The 19,523-nt window shown below is 39.6% G+C and overlaps 5 protein-coding genes across 9 annotated transcripts; 2 read left to right on the top strand and 3 right to left on the bottom strand.

The window, feature by feature from the left end:
• The first annotated feature begins 104 nt into the window (after window positions 1-104).
• LOC105278924 lies at window positions 105-9,634 on the top strand. Of its 4 annotated transcripts, none has more exons than XR_003406226.1 (4): window positions 105-924; window positions 986-1,599; window positions 8,641-8,804; window positions 9,139-9,634. XR_003406226.1 is itself a non-coding variant. In XM_020031493.2 (2 exons), exons 1-2 carry the CDS (start codon window positions 8,734-8,736, stop codon window positions 9,551-9,553), a joined length of 486 nt encoding a protein of 161 aa, XP_019887052.1. In that variant the 5' UTR covers window positions 8,686-8,733; the 3' UTR covers window positions 9,554-9,634. The 4 variants fall into 4 exon arrangements, 1 of the variants encoding a protein (XP_019887052.1); XR_003406225.1 differs by having other exon boundaries at window positions 811-924; window positions 1,004-1,599; XR_003406224.1 differs by having other exon boundaries at window positions 105-1,599.
• Window positions 2,838-7,191, bottom strand: LOC105278926 (alpha-tocopherol transfer protein-like). The gene is made up of 7 exons (XM_011338380.3): window positions 7,102-7,191; window positions 5,606-5,750; window positions 5,261-5,420; window positions 4,936-5,116; window positions 4,179-4,364; window positions 3,997-4,102; window positions 2,838-3,793 (listed from the first exon to the last, which is right to left on the bottom strand). The coding sequence occupies exons 2-7, from the start codon at window positions 5,742-5,744 to the stop codon at window positions 3,630-3,632; spliced, it is 936 nt and encodes a 311-aa protein (XP_011336682.1). The 5' UTR covers window positions 5,745-5,750; window positions 7,102-7,191; the 3' UTR covers window positions 2,838-3,629.
• A 35-nt stretch (window positions 9,635-9,669) lies between the features above and the next one.
• On the bottom strand, window positions 9,670-12,301 carry LOC105278923. Of its 2 annotated transcripts, XM_020031491.2 has the most exons (4): window positions 11,941-12,301; window positions 10,699-11,333; window positions 10,326-10,586; window positions 9,670-10,215 (listed from the first exon to the last, which is right to left on the bottom strand). In XM_020031491.2, the coding sequence occupies exons 2-4, from the start codon at window positions 10,776-10,778 to the stop codon at window positions 9,936-9,938; spliced, it is 621 nt and encodes a 206-aa protein (XP_019887050.1). In that variant the 5' UTR covers window positions 10,779-11,333; window positions 11,941-12,301; the 3' UTR covers window positions 9,670-9,935. The 2 variants fall into 2 exon arrangements, with proteins under 2 accessions (XP_019887050.1, XP_019887049.1); XM_020031490.2 differs by having other exon boundaries at window positions 10,699-12,301.
• A 3,606-nt stretch (window positions 12,302-15,907) lies between these two features.
• On the bottom strand, window positions 15,908-17,527 carry LOC105278930. Its single transcript, XM_026967787.1, has 3 exons — window positions 17,435-17,527; window positions 16,624-17,341; window positions 15,908-16,464 (listed from the first exon to the last, which is right to left on the bottom strand). Exons 2-3 carry the CDS (start codon window positions 16,966-16,968, stop codon window positions 16,075-16,077), a joined length of 735 nt encoding a protein of 244 aa, XP_026823588.1. The 5' UTR covers window positions 16,969-17,341; window positions 17,435-17,527; the 3' UTR covers window positions 15,908-16,074.
• On the top strand, window positions 17,465-19,202 carry LOC113561458. The gene has a single exon (XM_026967786.1). The coding sequence runs from the start codon at window positions 17,483-17,485 to the stop codon at window positions 18,341-18,343; it is 861 nt and encodes a 286-aa protein (XP_026823587.1). The 5' UTR covers window positions 17,465-17,482; the 3' UTR covers window positions 18,344-19,202.
• Window positions 19,203-19,523: the final 321 nt, after the last annotated feature.

Below are 19,523 nucleotides of genomic sequence, written 5' to 3'. Positions count from 1 at the left end.
TTAAATGCGTTGACTCTGCAACGACGGGAAACAAACACGCGGCTCATTGATAAGTAATCCATGGTCGCCCGTCGCGCGTTATGTACATTATGATACCGATATACCGATGACGATAACGCATGTTTTTGTCAACGGGACTGCGTTTTCCGACACGTTGCAAAATGCAACCGGCAGCCAGAGCTAAAGAGAGAGAGAGAGAGGCAGAGCTGGGACAATATTGCATGCGCCACGTCTCAATGTCTGTGACTATTAATAGACAGCGTCGTCCGTTTGCATCGCGAAACAGCTGGCGGAATTCACTCCAGCGGAAATTCCGTAAACGTGCATTGCATCATAATACGTTTGCAACGTGTGATTTTCATTTTTGCACGTAATAAGTGCACGACTCTGGTCCTTTCTGCCTTGATTATTCACGTGGCCGCCCTCTCCCCCAGATCCCCTTTATCATTTTTATGGGGAAATAAAAATCCCGACCGGTTCCTCTTCGTCTCTCTGCGTCTCCACCACGCACTCCGATGGCCCTTGACAATTTCCTGTTAATAGCAAAAGTGCATACGTATAACATCGCCGATCGATCGGCCACTTGGACGCTTATATAACCGCGGTGTAAACAACGACGTTGGGTATATTTATATACATATGTGCAGTGCTTAACAATTTTTTCCGTACGACAGAGATTTACGACCAGACGCGCCTCATTGATATCCGATAACTATTAGCGGCCGCGCTATTATAATGCGTGCGATTAGTCTTGAAAAAAATGCGCAACGGCGAACGTATACGCACGGCGAACGTTGCGTCGTTTGCATGGAAAATTGACTTGTTTATCTTCCGTTAATCGCGCGATGAATGCTCTCGCTCGCGCTGAAATTCGAATCGCGATACTTTGCGCGTCGTCCAATTCCGCGACGGCGCAGCTTCTGTGTACGTATATGTGTACGTGTGTGTGTATGCGCGTTATTTTTTATTTATACGTCAGGTCTAGGTCTTTATTGCGTTGCAGTTGAAGATTCTTCATGTTGCGCAGCAAGAAGTACCGCAGATCGAGACTTCGCGGCGTGCGCACGTACGTAGAATTGCCCGGGCAATTATAGAGGCTGTCTTCGCATGCAGTTACGTATATCCATTCAATTACGAATGAGCATGATGGATCGGCCGTGACGAACAGCGATACAATGAAACGGAACAATACGATTAATAAAAAGCAGCGACTGTCGCCGGCTGTCGCCCTGAAAGTTACATCTGATAGCGCGTTAACGTGGCGATACGTCAAGATAAAGGAGAGACGGATACGCGAGATGGGTCGGAATAGGCGCCAAGTGGTTAAACAAAAGACAATCAACAATAGACCTGCGAAGGCGGCACGCAAACACACGTCCACATCCGCGCACCTCCCTGATTAAATTGTGCCGGAGAAGATATTGGCAACGTCCCCGAATATTGGCATCCCCGTGGCACCAGGAGGATGAGGAGAACCAGCGTTGAAGGAGAACGAGGCGTGAGCAGTGGAAGAAGTCAGACGCGACCAGACGCGATTTAACGCTTGGACTGCGCCCAGCCAAATAACAACGATATTAATTTTCTTTCATTAATATATATGTATGTATTATAAATGATATTTTATTTTATTATTATTCAATATTATCTAGAAATAATTAATATAATTTTATTAATTATTTCTAGATAATAGTGAATAATTTTATTGAATATTTTATTTTATTATTATTCAATACAATATAATAATATTCCATATTCTAGATAATATTTCAATATTATCTAGAAATAATTAATAAAATTTTATTAATTATTCTACTTCGGTATGAATTCGGACCCAACCATGTGGTAACAAAGTTATTAAAAAATCATGATATACAAACTTATTAAACTACCATATACAAAGTCATTGAAATCATCATGTGCAGCCATACATGGACCCATACATACGGAAATTCACGCGTCACTCATACATGGACGACGCGACAATGTTAAGCGTAAGATGACTGGGTTTCTGGCCACTGGTGCCAATTTGAGGCCGCGCAACGTACGCACACATGGCAGCAGCCGGGTACGTGTGCGTACGTTGCGCGGCCTCAAATTGGTACCGCTGTTTCTGGCAGCGCACAAGCGACACAAACAAGCGATACCAGCGTCGCATTCGACATGAGGAATCAAAGCAGATTCAACGAAGGTATTATTCGATGCACATCGTAGGCATCGTCGGGCATCATTAACTTATTAAGTCCGTCGAGCGAGGACGAAAGAAGCCAACGCGCATCGTTGTGTATCGCGGCCGCGAAGGCAAACTTGCCTTCAGACGTCGTTAGTTCGCCGCGGCCTTCCGTATCACGTATGATAATTCTTTTCTCTCGCAATGTGCATTTCTACCGCAATTAGGAGACACGTGTAGCAGTCGCATCATAAATAACGTAATCGGACGACACTTCCGCGACGCGTAAAAATGCTACTTTACTTTGGAATCTTCTCCGTCGCTATTTTTCACCGACCAGACGCGCCGTCCATCATAACTGAGAGCGTAAATAAATCTGGACGATTAACTGACAATGAGACTGAGCATATATCGGACGCGAATATATCAAGCGGCGCCAACATTATTTTTCTCGCCTCGCGAGCGTATGCGTACGCGAGCACGTGTGTAAACGAGCTTATAACGAGAGGCATAAATGCGCTTTACGACCTCTGTTACGTTGTATAAAGTGTATCGGCAAGCCGGAATAAATTGATTTAACCGCCAACCTAGCACGAGGCGATTAGACGCCCACCATCACATCGATAATCATATCTAGGTCATACAAATTACGGCGCGCGATTTTTTCTTATTTTTTTGTGTGTGCAGATGTTTTATGTGATAATGCAGGAATTACAGTTTTTACTGAAAATTGCACAATTCCGTTTCGTATTATCGCCCGTTCGTGACACGTTTGTACATTGAGGTCATGTTAAAAACTGAAATCGTCTATTGATGTCTCGTGCGTGCCACTTCTGATATTCTGCAGAGCGCAGAGCATTGATTTAACATTTTTTGCGTTTTATTCCTACATTTGCGTGCATTATGTTCTTAACTAATAATACAGTACATTTAAGAATACTTTGTCACTATCTCGCTTTTACAGATTATTTTGAATTATATAAATATAAATGTAAATATGTATCGTCGCGATTCATAAAAGAAGATCACGCGTTTGCTTGATACCCGCCAGATCAAGATCTTAGCACGTATCTGATAACGACAAGCATCAAAGTATTACGTGGCGCTATCTTGAGAGTGGTATCACGAAATAACGACAAGAGTAAGTTTGTTCGTTGGATAATAAAATAATATAGAACAATTAACTTTAAAAAATATATATATATACAAACTTGATAAATAGAAATAAAACTTTGCTAATAATTGTGTGCAAGAGTTGCTTTCACCAAAGATATTGAGCTAAATTCCTAAATAATAAATTGATCTCTCTCTCTCTCTTGCCGAGTCTCTTTTTCAAGAACACATTGAAAATACATTTCTACGAAAACTGCATGTTGATCATGCTTTAATCGAATTAAAGGACAGCCGTGGAAATGAAAGCTTCGGTTTACCGAAGCTTATGGTCTCGGCAGTGAGAGTAATATTAATCAATATTCAATTTTCGGAATGAACCCTGGATTCCTTCGAGTTCCATTACGAGGCAGGACGGCTTCGATTCCGGTAACCGAGCCTTCTCATCTATACGGCTGAGTTTCTCCTCTCGCAGAAACCAATCTCTGTTCTTCTCAATTTTCTCTCTCCATGCAGCTGCGTGTGTGTAAGAAGTAATATTATATATCAAACAATCTGTGCGCGAATCCTACTGACGTCAAAAAAAGAACTAATGTTATTAGTTGGATTTCATTCTCGTGATATTGCTCAGATGCGTTATGTGTATGCATAATGTCAAAATTTCACAATAAAACGGCAAAGAAATTGATGACACGAAATGAAAAAGAGATCATATTTACCATTTAGTTCTCGAAAAGTGCCTGCTTTGCCACCCCATTCGTTGGGAAGTATGTCTTTATCCATGTAAGCGTGTAATTCCTCCCCGCCTCCATTATGGATGTGAAACTACAAGTATAAGAAATCCATTCTCAGATTGTGTTTATTATTTTATTTCAATTCTTAATTTTATATTTCTTGATACCTTCTCGATCAATTTTTCTTTTAGAAACGGATAAAATACGTTAATGATGTTGGTGATGAACGATGGTGCATGGAGGTAGTGAACGCTGAACAAGCGGAAAGGCATGCTATCTTGCACCGCCAACATCGCTCGTCTTACGATGGAATGCGTTGGACTGAATTTTGCAAAATGAGCTGCGCTGCATCCCTAGAAAAGAAACAAAAAGGATAGAAAAAGAAGTAATGAAAATGAAAAACGTTCTTTGATAATTTTATGCCATTGCTTTAATTTTCTTTACTATAATAGAATTTGCGTTTATTATGCAGCCTTGCATAATTTTATTCAGATTTTAATTATCTGCAATTAACTCATGTAAATGAAAATTATATTTTTGAAATATATGAATGTAAAAAGCAAGATGCATATTTTGTTGGAATCAAAATAGGATAGAAGAGACGAGAGATAGAGTAGCCTCAAGCATATTATTATTTAATAAAATAATTCATGCACACTTTTAAAATCAAAATAAGAAACTGGAAATGTTTAATAATGTAAGAGATGACGCACGCCGGCACGAATCTGTGTATCAAATGATTGATTACGAGGCTTGACATTTAAACTTCATTAACATACCAATAGACCTGTCATGGAACATCGAATGTATAAGTAATTATGATTTTAGTGTGATCAATTCATGAGATGCATAATTAAATGAATCCTAATAAAGGACGCCAAAGTATATGTAGATATACATGATGACAGTTTCGCAAGTTTGTACTTTCAGATCAATGACCATGATGTTGGACAGGCAGGATTCCTCCATCAAACGAATATCAAGCACCATTAAGACACGTCTACATATTGCTTGCAACGAGAACTTGTCTGGGTCAGTTTCACGCATTCGTAAAATGGTGACGCGGTATCCCTCTTCAGTCAACGATGGCAGAACGAAGTAGTCTCTAATAAATAAATAACGATGAGAGAACTTGGACCGAACTCGTTCTTTATAAAATTGCGCAAGATGTTTTGATAAGTTATTTTTACACTATTTCGTGGAATGTTTTATTTTAGATTATATATAGAAAAACGTAAGATTTATTTACATGTTGTCGACGCAATCTTGAATGTCCCGAGACAGCGGATCGCGGACTGCGAAAAATTCTGGCAGGGATGTCCGGACGCTGTAGTATCTTTCCAGGATCAATTTACACCTCTCAATGCTGTTCTTGCAACCGTAAAGGAATCTTTCCAATTTGTCGTTGTCTGTAAAGAATAAAGCCTCAATTTATGGTTCTTTATATAAAATAGAATAGCAAGTTCTTCTCTTTCCCTCTCTCTCTCTCTTTCTCTGTTTAATTTAAAATTGATTTATTTCCAAGTATATCATTTTATTTTTGCTCAAACTAAGAGTTTCTATTTTTGACGATACGAGTAGATTATAAACGAACCCATGCAATTTGGCAGATGCGGCTGTTTGGAGAGCCATTCTCGGAGCGCTCTGACATCTTGTTTCCTCATTTCTGGATCAGATGGAAGTTCCTTATCCATGCGCTTTTGTTGCGCGGCCGTTGGTGGTAGTAACGTCATAGTTTTCTAGAACAACCAAATGAATATTGTTGTCTAGCTTTGATGCGAGGACCGTTAAATTTGGTGTAACATGTAGATGTTATAGTATAGTGAAATATTGTGCAGAAAATAGAAAAAACTAGCTTAAAAAGTTTTTTAGCAAAATCTGCAGGAAACTATAAGATAACTTACAACGATGGATTTTGCTGTCACAACTCTTATGTCTAAAAGTACACGGTTTCTTTCGTCATCAATGTGTTTGCCAGACGGTGCGAAATTACATTTTTCGTTTACTTTTGCACTTTTCCATATATAAAGTTAGTATTAGCTCGTAAGTCCACGAAGCATGATTTTCTTATTTTAGCGAACAAATATTTGGAAATTCCGAGTGTCATATGATAAACACAGACTTTGCTTTAAACAGATTTTTACAAATATTAGAAAAAAATACATACAATAATTGAATTAGAAAATATGTAATATTTTCCAGATTCTGTTGCTAACATTCGTGAGTTCATTTTTTTTCCTTTTGTATTTAATTCATCATTTTATACACAAAGCTACGTATATTGCACATTAATCGTATATTGTCTAATTACTCTAATTTATCATTTATCGCAAATATCAAAGTGCTCATTCTTAGTTTGACATAGTGTTTATCTTCGAAATATTTGCCTAAGGAGCGCCGGAAGTAAAGCGAAACCTCAAAAAAGAGAGAACGCGAACGTGAGGTGAATTCGATCTTGCAAGCGACCTCATTTCTAATTATTCCTAAATTTCGAACACGCATCTTTTTCGAAAGTTGATCTGCTCGTAGAATACCGAGTAGTTTATTCGATCGATCGAATGCTCTTCATTATTGTTATCAGATTAAATAATATTCATAAAGAAAGAGAACATCGATATTTGAAATCTCGCTGTTTCATTAATTTGCACGATATTGAGTTTAAATCAGAGACTCCTTTTTCTCATTTAAGTCTCCATTAATAACTTTTTAATCATTTAAGCTTTATTGATTTAAAGGTATTTAATTAAATTAAAAGATATTTAAAGAGATTCATTTAAAGTTATTTAAAAAATAAAACCTCAGCTATCTTATAATAAAGCTCATTAAGATTAATTAATTTTTAGAATAAAATCCTTCCATAATTTAATCCTTAAAATATTTGACTAAAAAGATAATAACGATAAGTAAACAATAATTTTCCATCAAAAAAGTCTGTAAATGACACTACATTATTTTAATTGCAGTTGTAGCCTGTAACTTATGTAACGTATATTTGCGATTGCAATTTAAATCAATTTCAATGTTTTCCGTGCAATCAACCACGAGCTAAAAGATCAATATAAAAAGGATTAATTTAAGAAATTCTCATACTTGCTTGCTCGCCGTGACGAACAGTGGACAGTGGATCACGCAAGTTCACCGGTTCGTAAAAAATCGCACCGCGCAGCCGAGCTCGACGATCGAGGAGAGCCTTCCGCGGTTCCTGTCACTCAGGATATCCATCTACTCGGAACAGAATGCGGTTCCTCTCTTCCTCGAGCTTAGTAGTACACCAGGTTCCCCACCACGGGGACATCATACGTAACGTATCTCGTACAGGAAGAACCTTTACGTCTTACACACGCCGTGTAATACCAATACACATAATACACCATGGACATCGAGCAGGGAACACAGATCGCTGGTATACACCGGCCCCGACGTTTTCGTAACGAAACTGAACTGACGTGACCGGGTTGCGATATATCGACGTATATTTCGTACGAAAGTAGCGTGTCGCGGCAAGCTTCTCGGAGAATCGATTCGATCGATTTCATTAATATTTATTAGATGAAACTGTCACTAGCTCTTATTCGATATTTCGAGCTTCATCTTAATCTCACCTTCGTACTCTTTCCGGATTTTAAGGAACCAAAGGTTATTAGCTAAAGGTTGTTAGCCTGGACGAATAAATTTACTTGAGGAATGAATTATGTATTAGCTGAAGAAGGATAATAGGAATTACGAAGGAATTTTGTTTAATGTTGTTAAATGCTTTACAGTCATATATAATCAAGTTAATTATCAACTCACAAAGTGGATCGAAATCGCGATTATCATCCGCAACTGTTTATTTGAATCATATCCATGAACTTTCCAGCGGTAGCGCGCAGTTTGCGATTAAAGTAATCGTTGCATCCGGTTGCGGGAATGTCTACGAAATTATAAGTTTCGGTATAAATATTGTAAAGGCCATAGACTTTATGCTGCCCGAGCAGTCGTAAAATTCGTATAACCGTGAGTGCACGATCAATTATGCAAGAATCGTCAGGAAAAAAATAGCTGCGATGCGTGGCTGTATTCGGCGTGTTTCAAACAATATCCCAGTTATTGGGAAAACACTAAAACATTTATAAATGCAAATGTATTCTAAAAATTCACATTTTTATATAATTTTAAGATCCAATACAATTACAGACACGTATATGTACATAATTTATTTTTTAGGTACTTCTAAATTATTTCTACGATAGTTATAATTATTATTATATGCCTTCCGCATATTTGTTAATAATTAATTGTTATCAACATCAACTACAGCAGAAAATTTAATAAATCTAATATTATCTACAGAATAATGATCTTAGTCCCTGATATGAATATTACATAGATTACACAAATAGAAATTTTTGCTGAACTTTGAGCTTATGTTTGACGAGCGCGCTTTGAACGTTACGATCTCCGCAAGATTTGCGGATCCATCTGTCGTGATATTCTTACACAATAACCGATGGTCGTTTAAAACGACGAGTTGTCACTCGTTTTGCTTTTGCATGTGCATACTTCATTGTCATCGTGCAGTCAGTTCGTGACGTTGACACTATTATTGACAGCTGCATTATAAAAAATCCCATTGTCGTTTTTTTCCAGGAGAAAAAAAAATCAAATTTATAGCGCTGTTAGAAGACTCGCCAACGTCGTCCTGAAGTGCCACAAAATGCCAAGTTGCCATCAATTCGCGCGATGGTGGACTGCATTACTATATGCAACACCGCTTGCATAGCATGCATCTGGTGCATCCTCTTTTCGGTATGGTACGAGCTGATTCATGAGTGGTCCACAAACTAGTCGATAAGGACGCTAAAGCTAGCGCCAGACTATGCGTGATTCGTAATTCGCGATTCGTAGTGTATCATTCATAATTCGAATGGATTGATTCATAATGATTCGCATAATGATTCCTTTAAGTTTCGCCAAAAAACCGCTCGGCTAGCGAATACGAATGGCGAATCGCACATAAGGAATCGACAAATTTTCCCTCCACACCATTCACAAATATACGAATTACGAATCGCGCATAGCTTAAGCGTAATTGTCATATCTTGCGCTTGCCTGTAAGATAGATTGTATGTCTCTTCCTTCTCTTAGTTTTCCAAATTTCTCGAGGAACCTTCGGAAGGCGGATTCGAGCGAGTGCTGCATACGCGGAAAGCCAGCTCGGAAGCGCAATCGGGAGGCACACTCGCGTGATTTTCCGAGATGCGGGAAAGCTGACGCAGTTCATGCACGACGGAGATTCAAGGACCGTTCACGCTCTGAACGCAATCGCGAAGACCGACGAGGACGCCGATCTCGTTGCGAGGAGAAAACGTGCAGTCGAATAAGAGGATCCCATCGAGGAAGCTTGAAGGAGGACGAAACAATTTCGCCGACATGCAGCGGAGTCAGATGCGCGGATGGTTGCAACATCCTTGCGGGGTCGGGTGATTCCTTGGGCAGGAAGAGCGACAACGCCGTCCTCAGAGCAGACAGCAGCGAGTATCGCATCTGTAGAAGATCTTGAATATTTCAAGACCTTTTGTTCGTTTCCGAGAATCGCGAACCGAGTGGAATGTGCAAGCAAAATAAAAGTATCGTGAGATGATAATGAATGGTTTCCTCAGTAAAACCAATGACGAACGATTGTTGAACAATTGTTTATTGAGCGGAAGCGCGTGTTGCCTCTGAGGTATCGTATAGTGTTTGTTGGGAGCAGCTGTTTGCTCACATTTGCACTTGTGCATTAAAATGGATGCAAGACGAGCGGAATACGTCGAGCATTACACACATTGCTTCTTTACACATTATTTTAAAATTATACTATAATTGTAGAATTTGACATTTTACATGCGTGCGACAAGTTTGCATCGTCCGATTTTATTAATCTGTCGTTTCGTAATTGTTTATCAGGAATTTTTGCCGGTGACCATGAAACTGTTGCCGTTGGTCACGAAACTCTGCTCAACATTATCATTGCATTTCTTGTTCTTCGCCGTGTTCTTCCGACTGATGACATCCTTGAGAGATACTCGCGGTGGATTAATCTCAGAATCATTATCGACGATTTGCACGACCTTCTGGACCGTCGAGAATTCCATCACGATTGTCGATTTCGTGTCGTTTACTGTCTGCGAAGCTTCCGACAGCTTTGTCTTCTCTTCGAGCCTCCTTGCTTCCAGTCCGCCCCTAAAACGCACGTTTATTAAACGGTGAATTGCGAGAATAATAAAAAATATATTACTTATTGCGAAAATAGAGTAGGAAAAGAGGAATAACAGAGAATAAAATGCAATTACGACGACGTTAACATCTTCTCTTCTCTTCTCTTTTGATATTCTGCCAGATATGGCAACTTTTTCTTGGACCTTCTCTTCGGGCTTCTTTCATCTTTCTGCTTGGGACTATCGTTCACAGACTTGATCTCTACGTGACCGTTGATCTTTGGTTTTCTTGATTTCTTGACGGCTCCAAAAGTATAACTTTTCGATCTCTTAGAACCAGATTTCTGTTGGGTAACATCCACTTTTGCGCAACAACGATGCTTCTGATGTTGCCACCTGATGTTGTCATCAAAACATAATTATCGTTGATGCGTATAATGGAAATAATACCAAGAGATCTGTCTACGGCAAAATTGAGAAAGCAATTTTATAAATAATAAATAATTACCATAATGCGCAGGTTGTGACGGTAGAACTGAACATGAAAATACAATTCAGCACTGTCAGAACTATCAGTGGTTCCAGCATGATTCGCTAGTATCTTCCCTCGCCGATTGCAGAGATAATTTATCCAATCCGGTTTCTTCGCATTGCGCACCACCACCGCTACTAATTTATGTAAACCTTCTTTGAAAATGAACCAAATAATTTTTGCATGCCTGATTTCAACAACATAACATGGCTATTTATGCAAATTCGATTAAAATCTTGACATTTTCAATCGCATTAAAAGCGCAGCAACATTCACACCGGATCGTCCTAATAAATTAATAGCTTGTAATAATTAATTTACGAAAGAACTTTCATTAAATAACTTGTAAATCCGCAACCAGACTTGACGAAAACGTTTCGTTGCAGAGTTGGCAGGTGACGACTAGAGGTCGGAAAGGGAAGATATGCAGGAAGTACGTACAGATTTACCATAGCTGTTGACAGGGGAACCGGCCAATCAGCAACCCCACTATGTCGTAGGTCTTTTCTCCGCGGGGGTCCTCCTGGGACCTTTTGTGGACGGAGGGATGCACAATGGCGCCGTAACCACAATATAAAAACGTTAGTCTCGAGATCCCTCGATGCGCGCATCTGTGACATAATATAATGATGATATTACGGCTTTTTCCCCCTACCCCTCTCTGGTTTATCTCGGATCAAGCTGCCGCGGTTGCGATTTTCGATACCACAATGCGAGGAATCGACGGACCACCCTGCACGATCAAGCACTACCACCTGTGGCGAACTTACCTGCTGATTTATTTATCCCTCCGCACAATTGTCGGCGACAATTAGCGCTATTAACGGAAAACGTGTAGCTTGCGACTTTAAATTCAGCGATTCACGACGAAATGAAGGGCTGATTTAACGATGTTATCACTGAGTTACGGAGAAATGAAAAATGTTTTCTACATTCGCATATCAAAAATTCTTTCTCTTTGTCTCTCGAATGCCTGAGCGTACAGGTGCAAAAATGTAAAAAGTATATGCAACAATGGAACAAATTCTTTTATTAAATATCATAATTGTACAATTGCGTATGCCTGATACGATGCAAAAAATACACTCGATATAAAGTACTTGATCGCGTTACTCGCTCGCGTTTCTTTTACTACACGATATCCGCGCCAATTAAATGATCAAATGTAATTCTTCTCGACAGTAATTCGACAGGCATCCGAAAGATTTGTAGACTCACCTTCCGCTCGATTTTGCATCGTTCATGCTCTTCCTGACTCTCCTCCTCCTCTCAGTCCTTGATTGATTGCACTTGCGAAAATACGGCACTCCCGGTGCGACAGCTTTCGCAATGCCCTAAAACGCGGTTTAGCATAATGGAATGATCGCACGCGGGCTGATGCGGATCAGCAGGTAAAAAGATCGCGCGAGCTGATCATTTAGCATGTACGTCTCTGAGTTATATGATTCCAATATTATTTCGGAAGTGTGGAGTTTTATAATGTATTTAATTACAATATTCTTACAGCTGCAACAGAAAGTAAAGAATATTACGCATGAAAAAAAACAAATATTTTATATATGTATATGTGTAATACAAATTACATTTTCTATTACACTTTACGTATAAAATATTTTATATACATATATGCGTAATAAATTTAGATTTTCTATTATACTTTACATATAAAATATCTGTATAAATCTTTACTGTAGCGGACACCTCGCCGATGACCTTGATATATGTTGTCCGCTATAATAAAGATTTATCAAAATTCTTCTGTTCACCGTGCGAAAGTTTCGATTTCACGCGTGTTTTCAAGTGGTCGGTGAATTATCGCCGCTCTTTCACCTCGAAGACGTCTGGTCTCCGCGTGTCAAGTATCTCCTTGGCTCGAGAAGCGTTTCACGTATACGTGTATATAATATCGCGGTCACTTGTCGTCCCATTCATCTGCGACCGCAGGCTCCTCTTTAGCCGGAGCCAGGAAAAACGAGTAGCTTTTCAGCCGAGACCGCCGAGACTGCCGCGACCGTGCTCGGCCACGCTGTTTTCCCGCGTGTGTGTATCGAGAGAACGTGTCCTTCCCTCGTGGCGTCCTAATTTATTGGCCCACCCCATTGTCGCCGCCCTTAAACGCGACCACACAGAACGCGAACGACACCTTTATGAACTCCCACGCCATTCAGCGATTACGTAACCGCCCACGCATTTTCTTACCCCGCGTCTACGCATTGTGCAACCCCACTGCCCCCTTTCCACCCTCTATATACGCCGATAATCGCGCGACATCCATCCACCATTGTGCGCGTTTAAGCTCTATACGTCAGATAGATGCCTTCGGCCGACATCTTGGACGACGTTCGCGGGATTACACACGGGATCCATCGACTGTGACGGCCTCGAGAGGATCGCTGACAATGCCGAGGAAATATGGGGACAGTTGAAATTTCTCGAGTACTCCTAAAGCCGCACGAAGCGACACGCCAGCGATTTGACACCGCGCGAAATAAACTCGATGGCGTCGCATTTGCATCGTACTTTTATTGGATGGTGCATTCGAAACGAGAAACGCATTTTTCATGGAGCAAGGAATGCTGTACTAGACAAAGCAACACCAAAAAAAAGAAAAGAGTCGTAAAACTAGATTGAATATACGCATTACACATTATGTATTCCGGCTCTTATTCGTAAAGTCCGTTTTAGATTATGCAATATATTGCGCTAGATTTGACGCAATTTCTTGCTGCAAGAATTGCTTGCCGTTAAATTGTATTGTGTTTTATGCTGTACATTTTATTTGACACAAGATTCATGCAATATTCTCCATATACAGGGTGTCCCGGGTTTTAACCGACAAACTGCGGGAGCATATTCTACTAGTGGAAATAAGAAAAAATTCTTATATCGAGTTTGCTTAGAAATGCTTTATTACAAAGTTATAAACCAATATTGAAAAGAAATATGAGATAAGTAACAACGGATTTTTTCACAAAAATAAAAATTATCTACGCAATGATTTAGTGACGCATTTCAAAATGTTGTCCTTGCACATCGATACAAGCTAGACATCGACGTAGTACAGAATTTGTTACAGTACGACATTCCTGAAAATTTTCTTGCATCTCAGTAACTGAATTAGTAATTCGTTGCTTTAAATCTACCTGGTACTCTCCTGTTAGGAAATCTACGTTGATACTCTCGTACGGCAGCTCGTGCATTTCCGTCACAGAATCCGTACACGAAATGAATATCAGTGTATTCCCCATTTGAAAACACTTTTGGCATTCTGATAGTAATTACTAGTTCACACGACGATTGAAATCTAACAGCTACTGTTGTGAAAGTAACAATCATACTGAATCGTTTGAACATAGTGAACATGAATACATGTGAATACACGTAACATAAACATCTTCGACCTTCCAAATTCTACACTATATTCCGTTGTTACTTATCTGATATGTCTTTTCAATATTGGTTTATAACTTTGTAATAAAGCATTTCTAAGCAAACTCGATATAAGAATTTTTTCTTATTTCCACTAGTAGAATATGCTCCCGCAGTTTGTCGGTTAAAACCCGGGACACCCTGTATATTCTCCATGGAGAATGTATCAGCTATGTACACGGAAAAAAAGTACTTGTTTTAAAACTATCTTTAGTTTCAATGTAGTAATCTTCAACTAAAATTATATTACGTTAAACGAAGAAAACTTGATTGAAAAAAGCAATTTTATATAATTCAATCAAGAAAAATATAGATAGTCTTATTATTTAAGAATAATTTTCTTGAATGAAGAGGAAACAATGTTAGATATAAAAAATAACATATTTTTAAATCAAAGATTATAATGTTAAACTTATACTGTATTCTTGAGGTGGCAATTATAATATTAAAATAAGACTATAATATAGTTGAAATTTAAGCTTATTAAATTCTTTTAAGAAGATTATAGATTGTTGCGTATATACGAAACAATGAACGCGTTAATTTGAGTATATAAGTTTTGATTTGACACTTACTGTTTTCTGTGTAGGAATAGCATGCTTATTAATAGGAACATATGTAATAAAACGAATAATACAGAGGCGAGTAGCGAGGCGATTATCATAAACAAACTTGCACTAGTCATAAACAAATAAGTAGGTAACAAAAGTTTGTTCTTTTTCGAGATTCTTTCTGCACTAGTGCAAGCAGCTAAAACGAACAGATGTATATACTTTTTGTATTAATGCAGACAGTTCAGCTAAAAAGAACAGATCTCGAAACGTACCATGGCGCATGCCAGCAGAGAAAAACTTGCTCAGGAATAGAGCACGTTTTCAATATCTTGCGCAATTTACGAAACACATGCAATTTGCTTGCAATTTGTGTATGATATTCTGCAATATTTCTTGCTTGAAACATTGCGTCAAATCTTGTGCAATATATTGCATAGTCTAAAACGGGCTTAAAGTGCAAAAATATTTCTTGCCGTATGTGTTTCCACGTGTATATCCCCGATACCTAATAACCCGATAACTGATTAACCTAATCACGAGGGTGATTTACAATGATTGCAAGATTAGAGGGATCATAAATGTGGACACGCGAGAAATCACCGTAGCCTTCCTCTTATTCTTCAGTAGACGAACTAAAGCTTGGCTTTGGCAATCGTCAAAATGTTGCCGACACAATGGCCGAGGAAGGAGTTAAAGCAATTACGATAATGCAGTAGAGAATTCAACAATGCCGACTCCCTTCGCCGTCGTCATCGATCGTCGCGGGATTCATTGAGGCTCGACGTCGATGATCCATTTAGGCGAAGCAAAGGAGTCCAAAGCAAATGGTCCCGAACGGGAAAACTCATCTGGTCGGCCGTAACGAAGCAGTTTTGCACGGCCGGTCGGCCGATCAATGAATCAGGCGCACGCTGAGCCTTTGCATTTTCACGCATTCACGCCTATCCGACGTGCGACAGTTTGTGCACTTCATTGGCGAGTCCGCACGGTTATTGACAAAGCGCTAGCCTTGCTTTCGGGATGTCATCGGCTACCGAAGGATCTATTTAGAGTCATGATACTCATGCTTTTGCGCAGAATTCCTAGGAAGAATTCCGAATCGCGCTGATTCATGGATCGCCATTTATCGCTACCGCTAAGCATAATTACATATTGCAAAAGCGTACACAAAGCACGGAAAATTATAGAAATATAAAATATGAAGCATAAAAAAGTATAATAACGTTACAAGAATGTATAATGATGTTAAAATGATGATACTTTATATTTTTCGCATATTTTGCATAATTTTGTAGTGTGACATCGGATTCTTATTTTTAGTTATCTGATATAATTTACATAATATAAGGAAAGAGAAGCATTATTACTTTTAAATCGGCAATTGCTTTTTTTTCTTTTTTCTCTTTGGCTGTGTTTTACTTTTCTTCACCGGCTTCTCATCCAGTTTGTCGTCTGTATTCTCACTCGGTTCTTCATTTTCTACAACATGTTCCACAACCAAATCGCGAACTGGTTGCGGCGGTGCAATTGCAGGCGATGACGTTGGCGTTGGTGGTTTCGGTGTTCTCACTTCAAGCTCGACGTTTCTATTGCTCTGTTCGGAATATTCTGCTTTCTTTTTTATCCTCAGTAAGAAGATGTCTTGATTACCCTCGGTTATGTGATCACTATACACTTCTTGAGAACCGGAGATAAATTGAGGGTAAACCGTGATAGTCTTGCACTGATGGCTGCCCTCTTTTTCCCTGCACGAGTCGATCTACAGAATGACATTTTTTTTAATGACATTGGTTTGGCAATTTTGAGAGAATGACTAAACGTTTTCTTCGTTATTCCGCAAATTTACAGATTGGCCTGCTACTATGTTTTACATGCACATAAAAAAATATAAAAGTTATATATTTGCCCCTGAACGAACCTTGTAGGCGATAGTTTGCGATCTGTAAGCAGGATCCTCTTTTGGAAAACGAGATGCCCAGTGAACGCGGAACACAATGCGGTCGTCGTAATCTGCATTGATGATCTTGGGGCCTGTTTTGCTCGTTGGTCTTTGAATCTCCACGCAGTCGCAAGGCGGATCCCATTCCTCCAGCTTCTTTTTCCGTTTTCTGTTCCTATCCTTCTCTAGTCGAATGATTAGCTGATTGCTAATCATCTCTGCTCCAATCTCTTGGTAATATTTTGGACAAACATCCTCGGCGAGTGGCAAATGCGACGACGGTTGGGATACTGATGGACAGAGGCATACAGCTTCTCGAAACATTTCAAAATGTTTTTACATTAAATAGGTGTCTTTACGTTTCATTAAAAATTATCTCCTTAGGCATGACAGTAAATTTTTATTCTTAGTTTTGAATTTGAGCAAATTCATCCTTTTTTATATTCATTTTTATTAATTTACTTGATAGCCAATTTACCTTTGTCGCGAGAAAAATGCATTTTCGCCAGCAGATTGAGATTTGAAAGATGATGAAAATTAAACTATTTATTTAATTCCCCATTTTTGTGACGTTGCAGTTGTGCTGCTGCATGCGATTGACTTAAATCGATTTTCTTCAGCACATCCGACATATTTCATTGCGCATCGAAAAACAATTCACGTCGCGGCCTCACGGATTCCTCCGTTCCCGACAAATCTGTCAACAACAATCAACCACGGTCAACAGCATGTCACCATTTGGATAATCCGATTTGAGCGTGCTACAAATTTGCTCGTGGCATCATGATACCTGATCAATCTCGTAATCCACACACGTAAGACAACAGAAACAACAAGGATGATCGTGGCGACTCACAAGTGCGGCTGCCCTGTACCCTCATCGATCGCTGAACCAGTTGAATTAGGAGCACCCTGTTCACCCTGCTGTCCGCGTCCACTCAGCACACAGTATCCAAAAGTACAACCAGCTGTCTCAACTCGCGAATCACAGAAGATCATCAGCGAGCGACGTCCGAGGGGCAATGGCGAGTCAAAGTCGAGAGGAATCAGAGTGTCAAACGCGAAGGAGACTGGAAGCGACAGAATCGTGTCGGAGATCGTGAGGAAGAGACAACCGTACAAGGAGATCGAAGCTGTCATCAATGACAATCGCGTGATCGTCAGGATGCACAAGGAGCCGATGAGACAAGAGTACGATCCCCCGTGCGAGTGCATCGGTCAGCGCGCGGATGAAGAATCGACGTTAAGCTTGAAGAAGTGCGACGACGGTGTCGCGTTCGACATGGCCGAGGGTAGTTTGGAGCTCCATCGCGTTCCACGAGGAGCCACATCATCGACAGAGAAGATCTGCGAGGAGACTGGATGTCGCACGGTGACGCTGTATCCTCAGGCGGATGCGAAAGATGGCGACGATCCTGCAGCGAGAAACGACAGATCGAGGGAGAAACGGCCGCTCGATCTTGAAAAGAATCCAAATATATTCGTGTTGAGGATCAGAAAGTACGGCGATAACAGCGATAAGAAGCAGAAGATCGATCTTGAGTTCCGGGCACCGCGACCTTGGCTGCCGCGGGAGGATAAGAAGCTTCGTAAAGATTTGGAGAAACCGGAGGAATTGGAGAAGCACGGGAAATTGGAGGCACATGAAGGATTAGAGGAACACGAAATGTTAGAAAAATATGAACTTAGATACTTATGAGGAGAATGACAAGGAGGAATCAATTTGGGATAACACGATGTAAAATCGTTTTCTCTCAATATCTTTTATATTTAATCTCATTTATCATTCTGTCATCTGCGTATATAATGATATCACACTAATATATTTCTGAATAAAATCGATGATAAGTAAAAGCATGAAAAAGAAAAGTAACAACGAGATTAAAAAGATAAAAATCAAGTATGTAAAACTGTTCTACTAATTTCGATTCCAATTATGGCAATTGCAATAATAAATTAATAATATTTTTTATATTACTGCACAGGAACTTGCGACTGAGATCTCGCGCAAATTAGAGTGAGATAATAATTTTCTATTTCCATTGCCTGCGTGAGAGATACAAAACGGACAATGGCTGCATCATCATTTTCCACATGGACTCCAGGAAGGAGTATAATAAGATCCATTATATTCTCACGAGAGCGATCTCTCTTAGACTTCCAGCGAGGTGCAGATAATTATTAATGCGCGTCGAATTGAATTTCCGGAACGTGCTAGAATAAGGAACTGAGAATCCAGTAGTCAGCGGCTGTGCTGGATTCTTCGATGCGTGTACTGAATTCGTCTTGGAACAGGTATATCGACGCAGAATAGGAGGGACGTGTAAGTTTGTACGAAACAGCGCGACAGGTGCTGAACGTTACTCTTTTTGAAACGATCCCCCCACTTGCCCGCTCTCGCATAATCTTAAGTAAATGTAACTTTTTATCAATTCCATTCTTTTTTTTTAATTCCATATGTCCACCGTGTGTTTCGGGAGATTTCATATAATCGAGTTCATTAACTAAATCTTAGATTTGCATACGTAATTATGATATATTGTCCAGAATGAATTTGATAGGCCGGTATTCATAGTCGAATTTTATATTTAAGACCGTCTTAAGTGTATCTTCAGATACTCCATAGCCAATGAAATGATCCATACAGCATATTCAGATAAACTTAAGACGGTCTTAAATATAAGATTCGACTATGAATACCGGCCATAGTAATTAAAATTAAAAAAGAAATGAAAAATCGATATCCTGCGCGAGTCGCTCGAATTTTTCTGCACATTTTCCTTGTTAACATTACGTGCGATGCACGTAAGATCTGGCAACGTGGATCGCAATCGAAGGGCATCCTGAGAAACGTCGCCGCGGAGAAAATCGCTGTGCAT

This window comes from Ooceraea biroi, chromosome 2 (genome assembly GCF_003672135.1).
Source record: "Ooceraea biroi isolate clonal line C1 chromosome 2, Obir_v5.4, whole genome shotgun sequence".
Lineage (NCBI taxonomy): Eukaryota > Metazoa > Arthropoda > Insecta > Hymenoptera > Formicidae > Ooceraea > Ooceraea biroi.
Note: the sequence above shows the minus strand (reverse complement) of the source record. Positions and strands in the feature narration are given on the sequence as shown.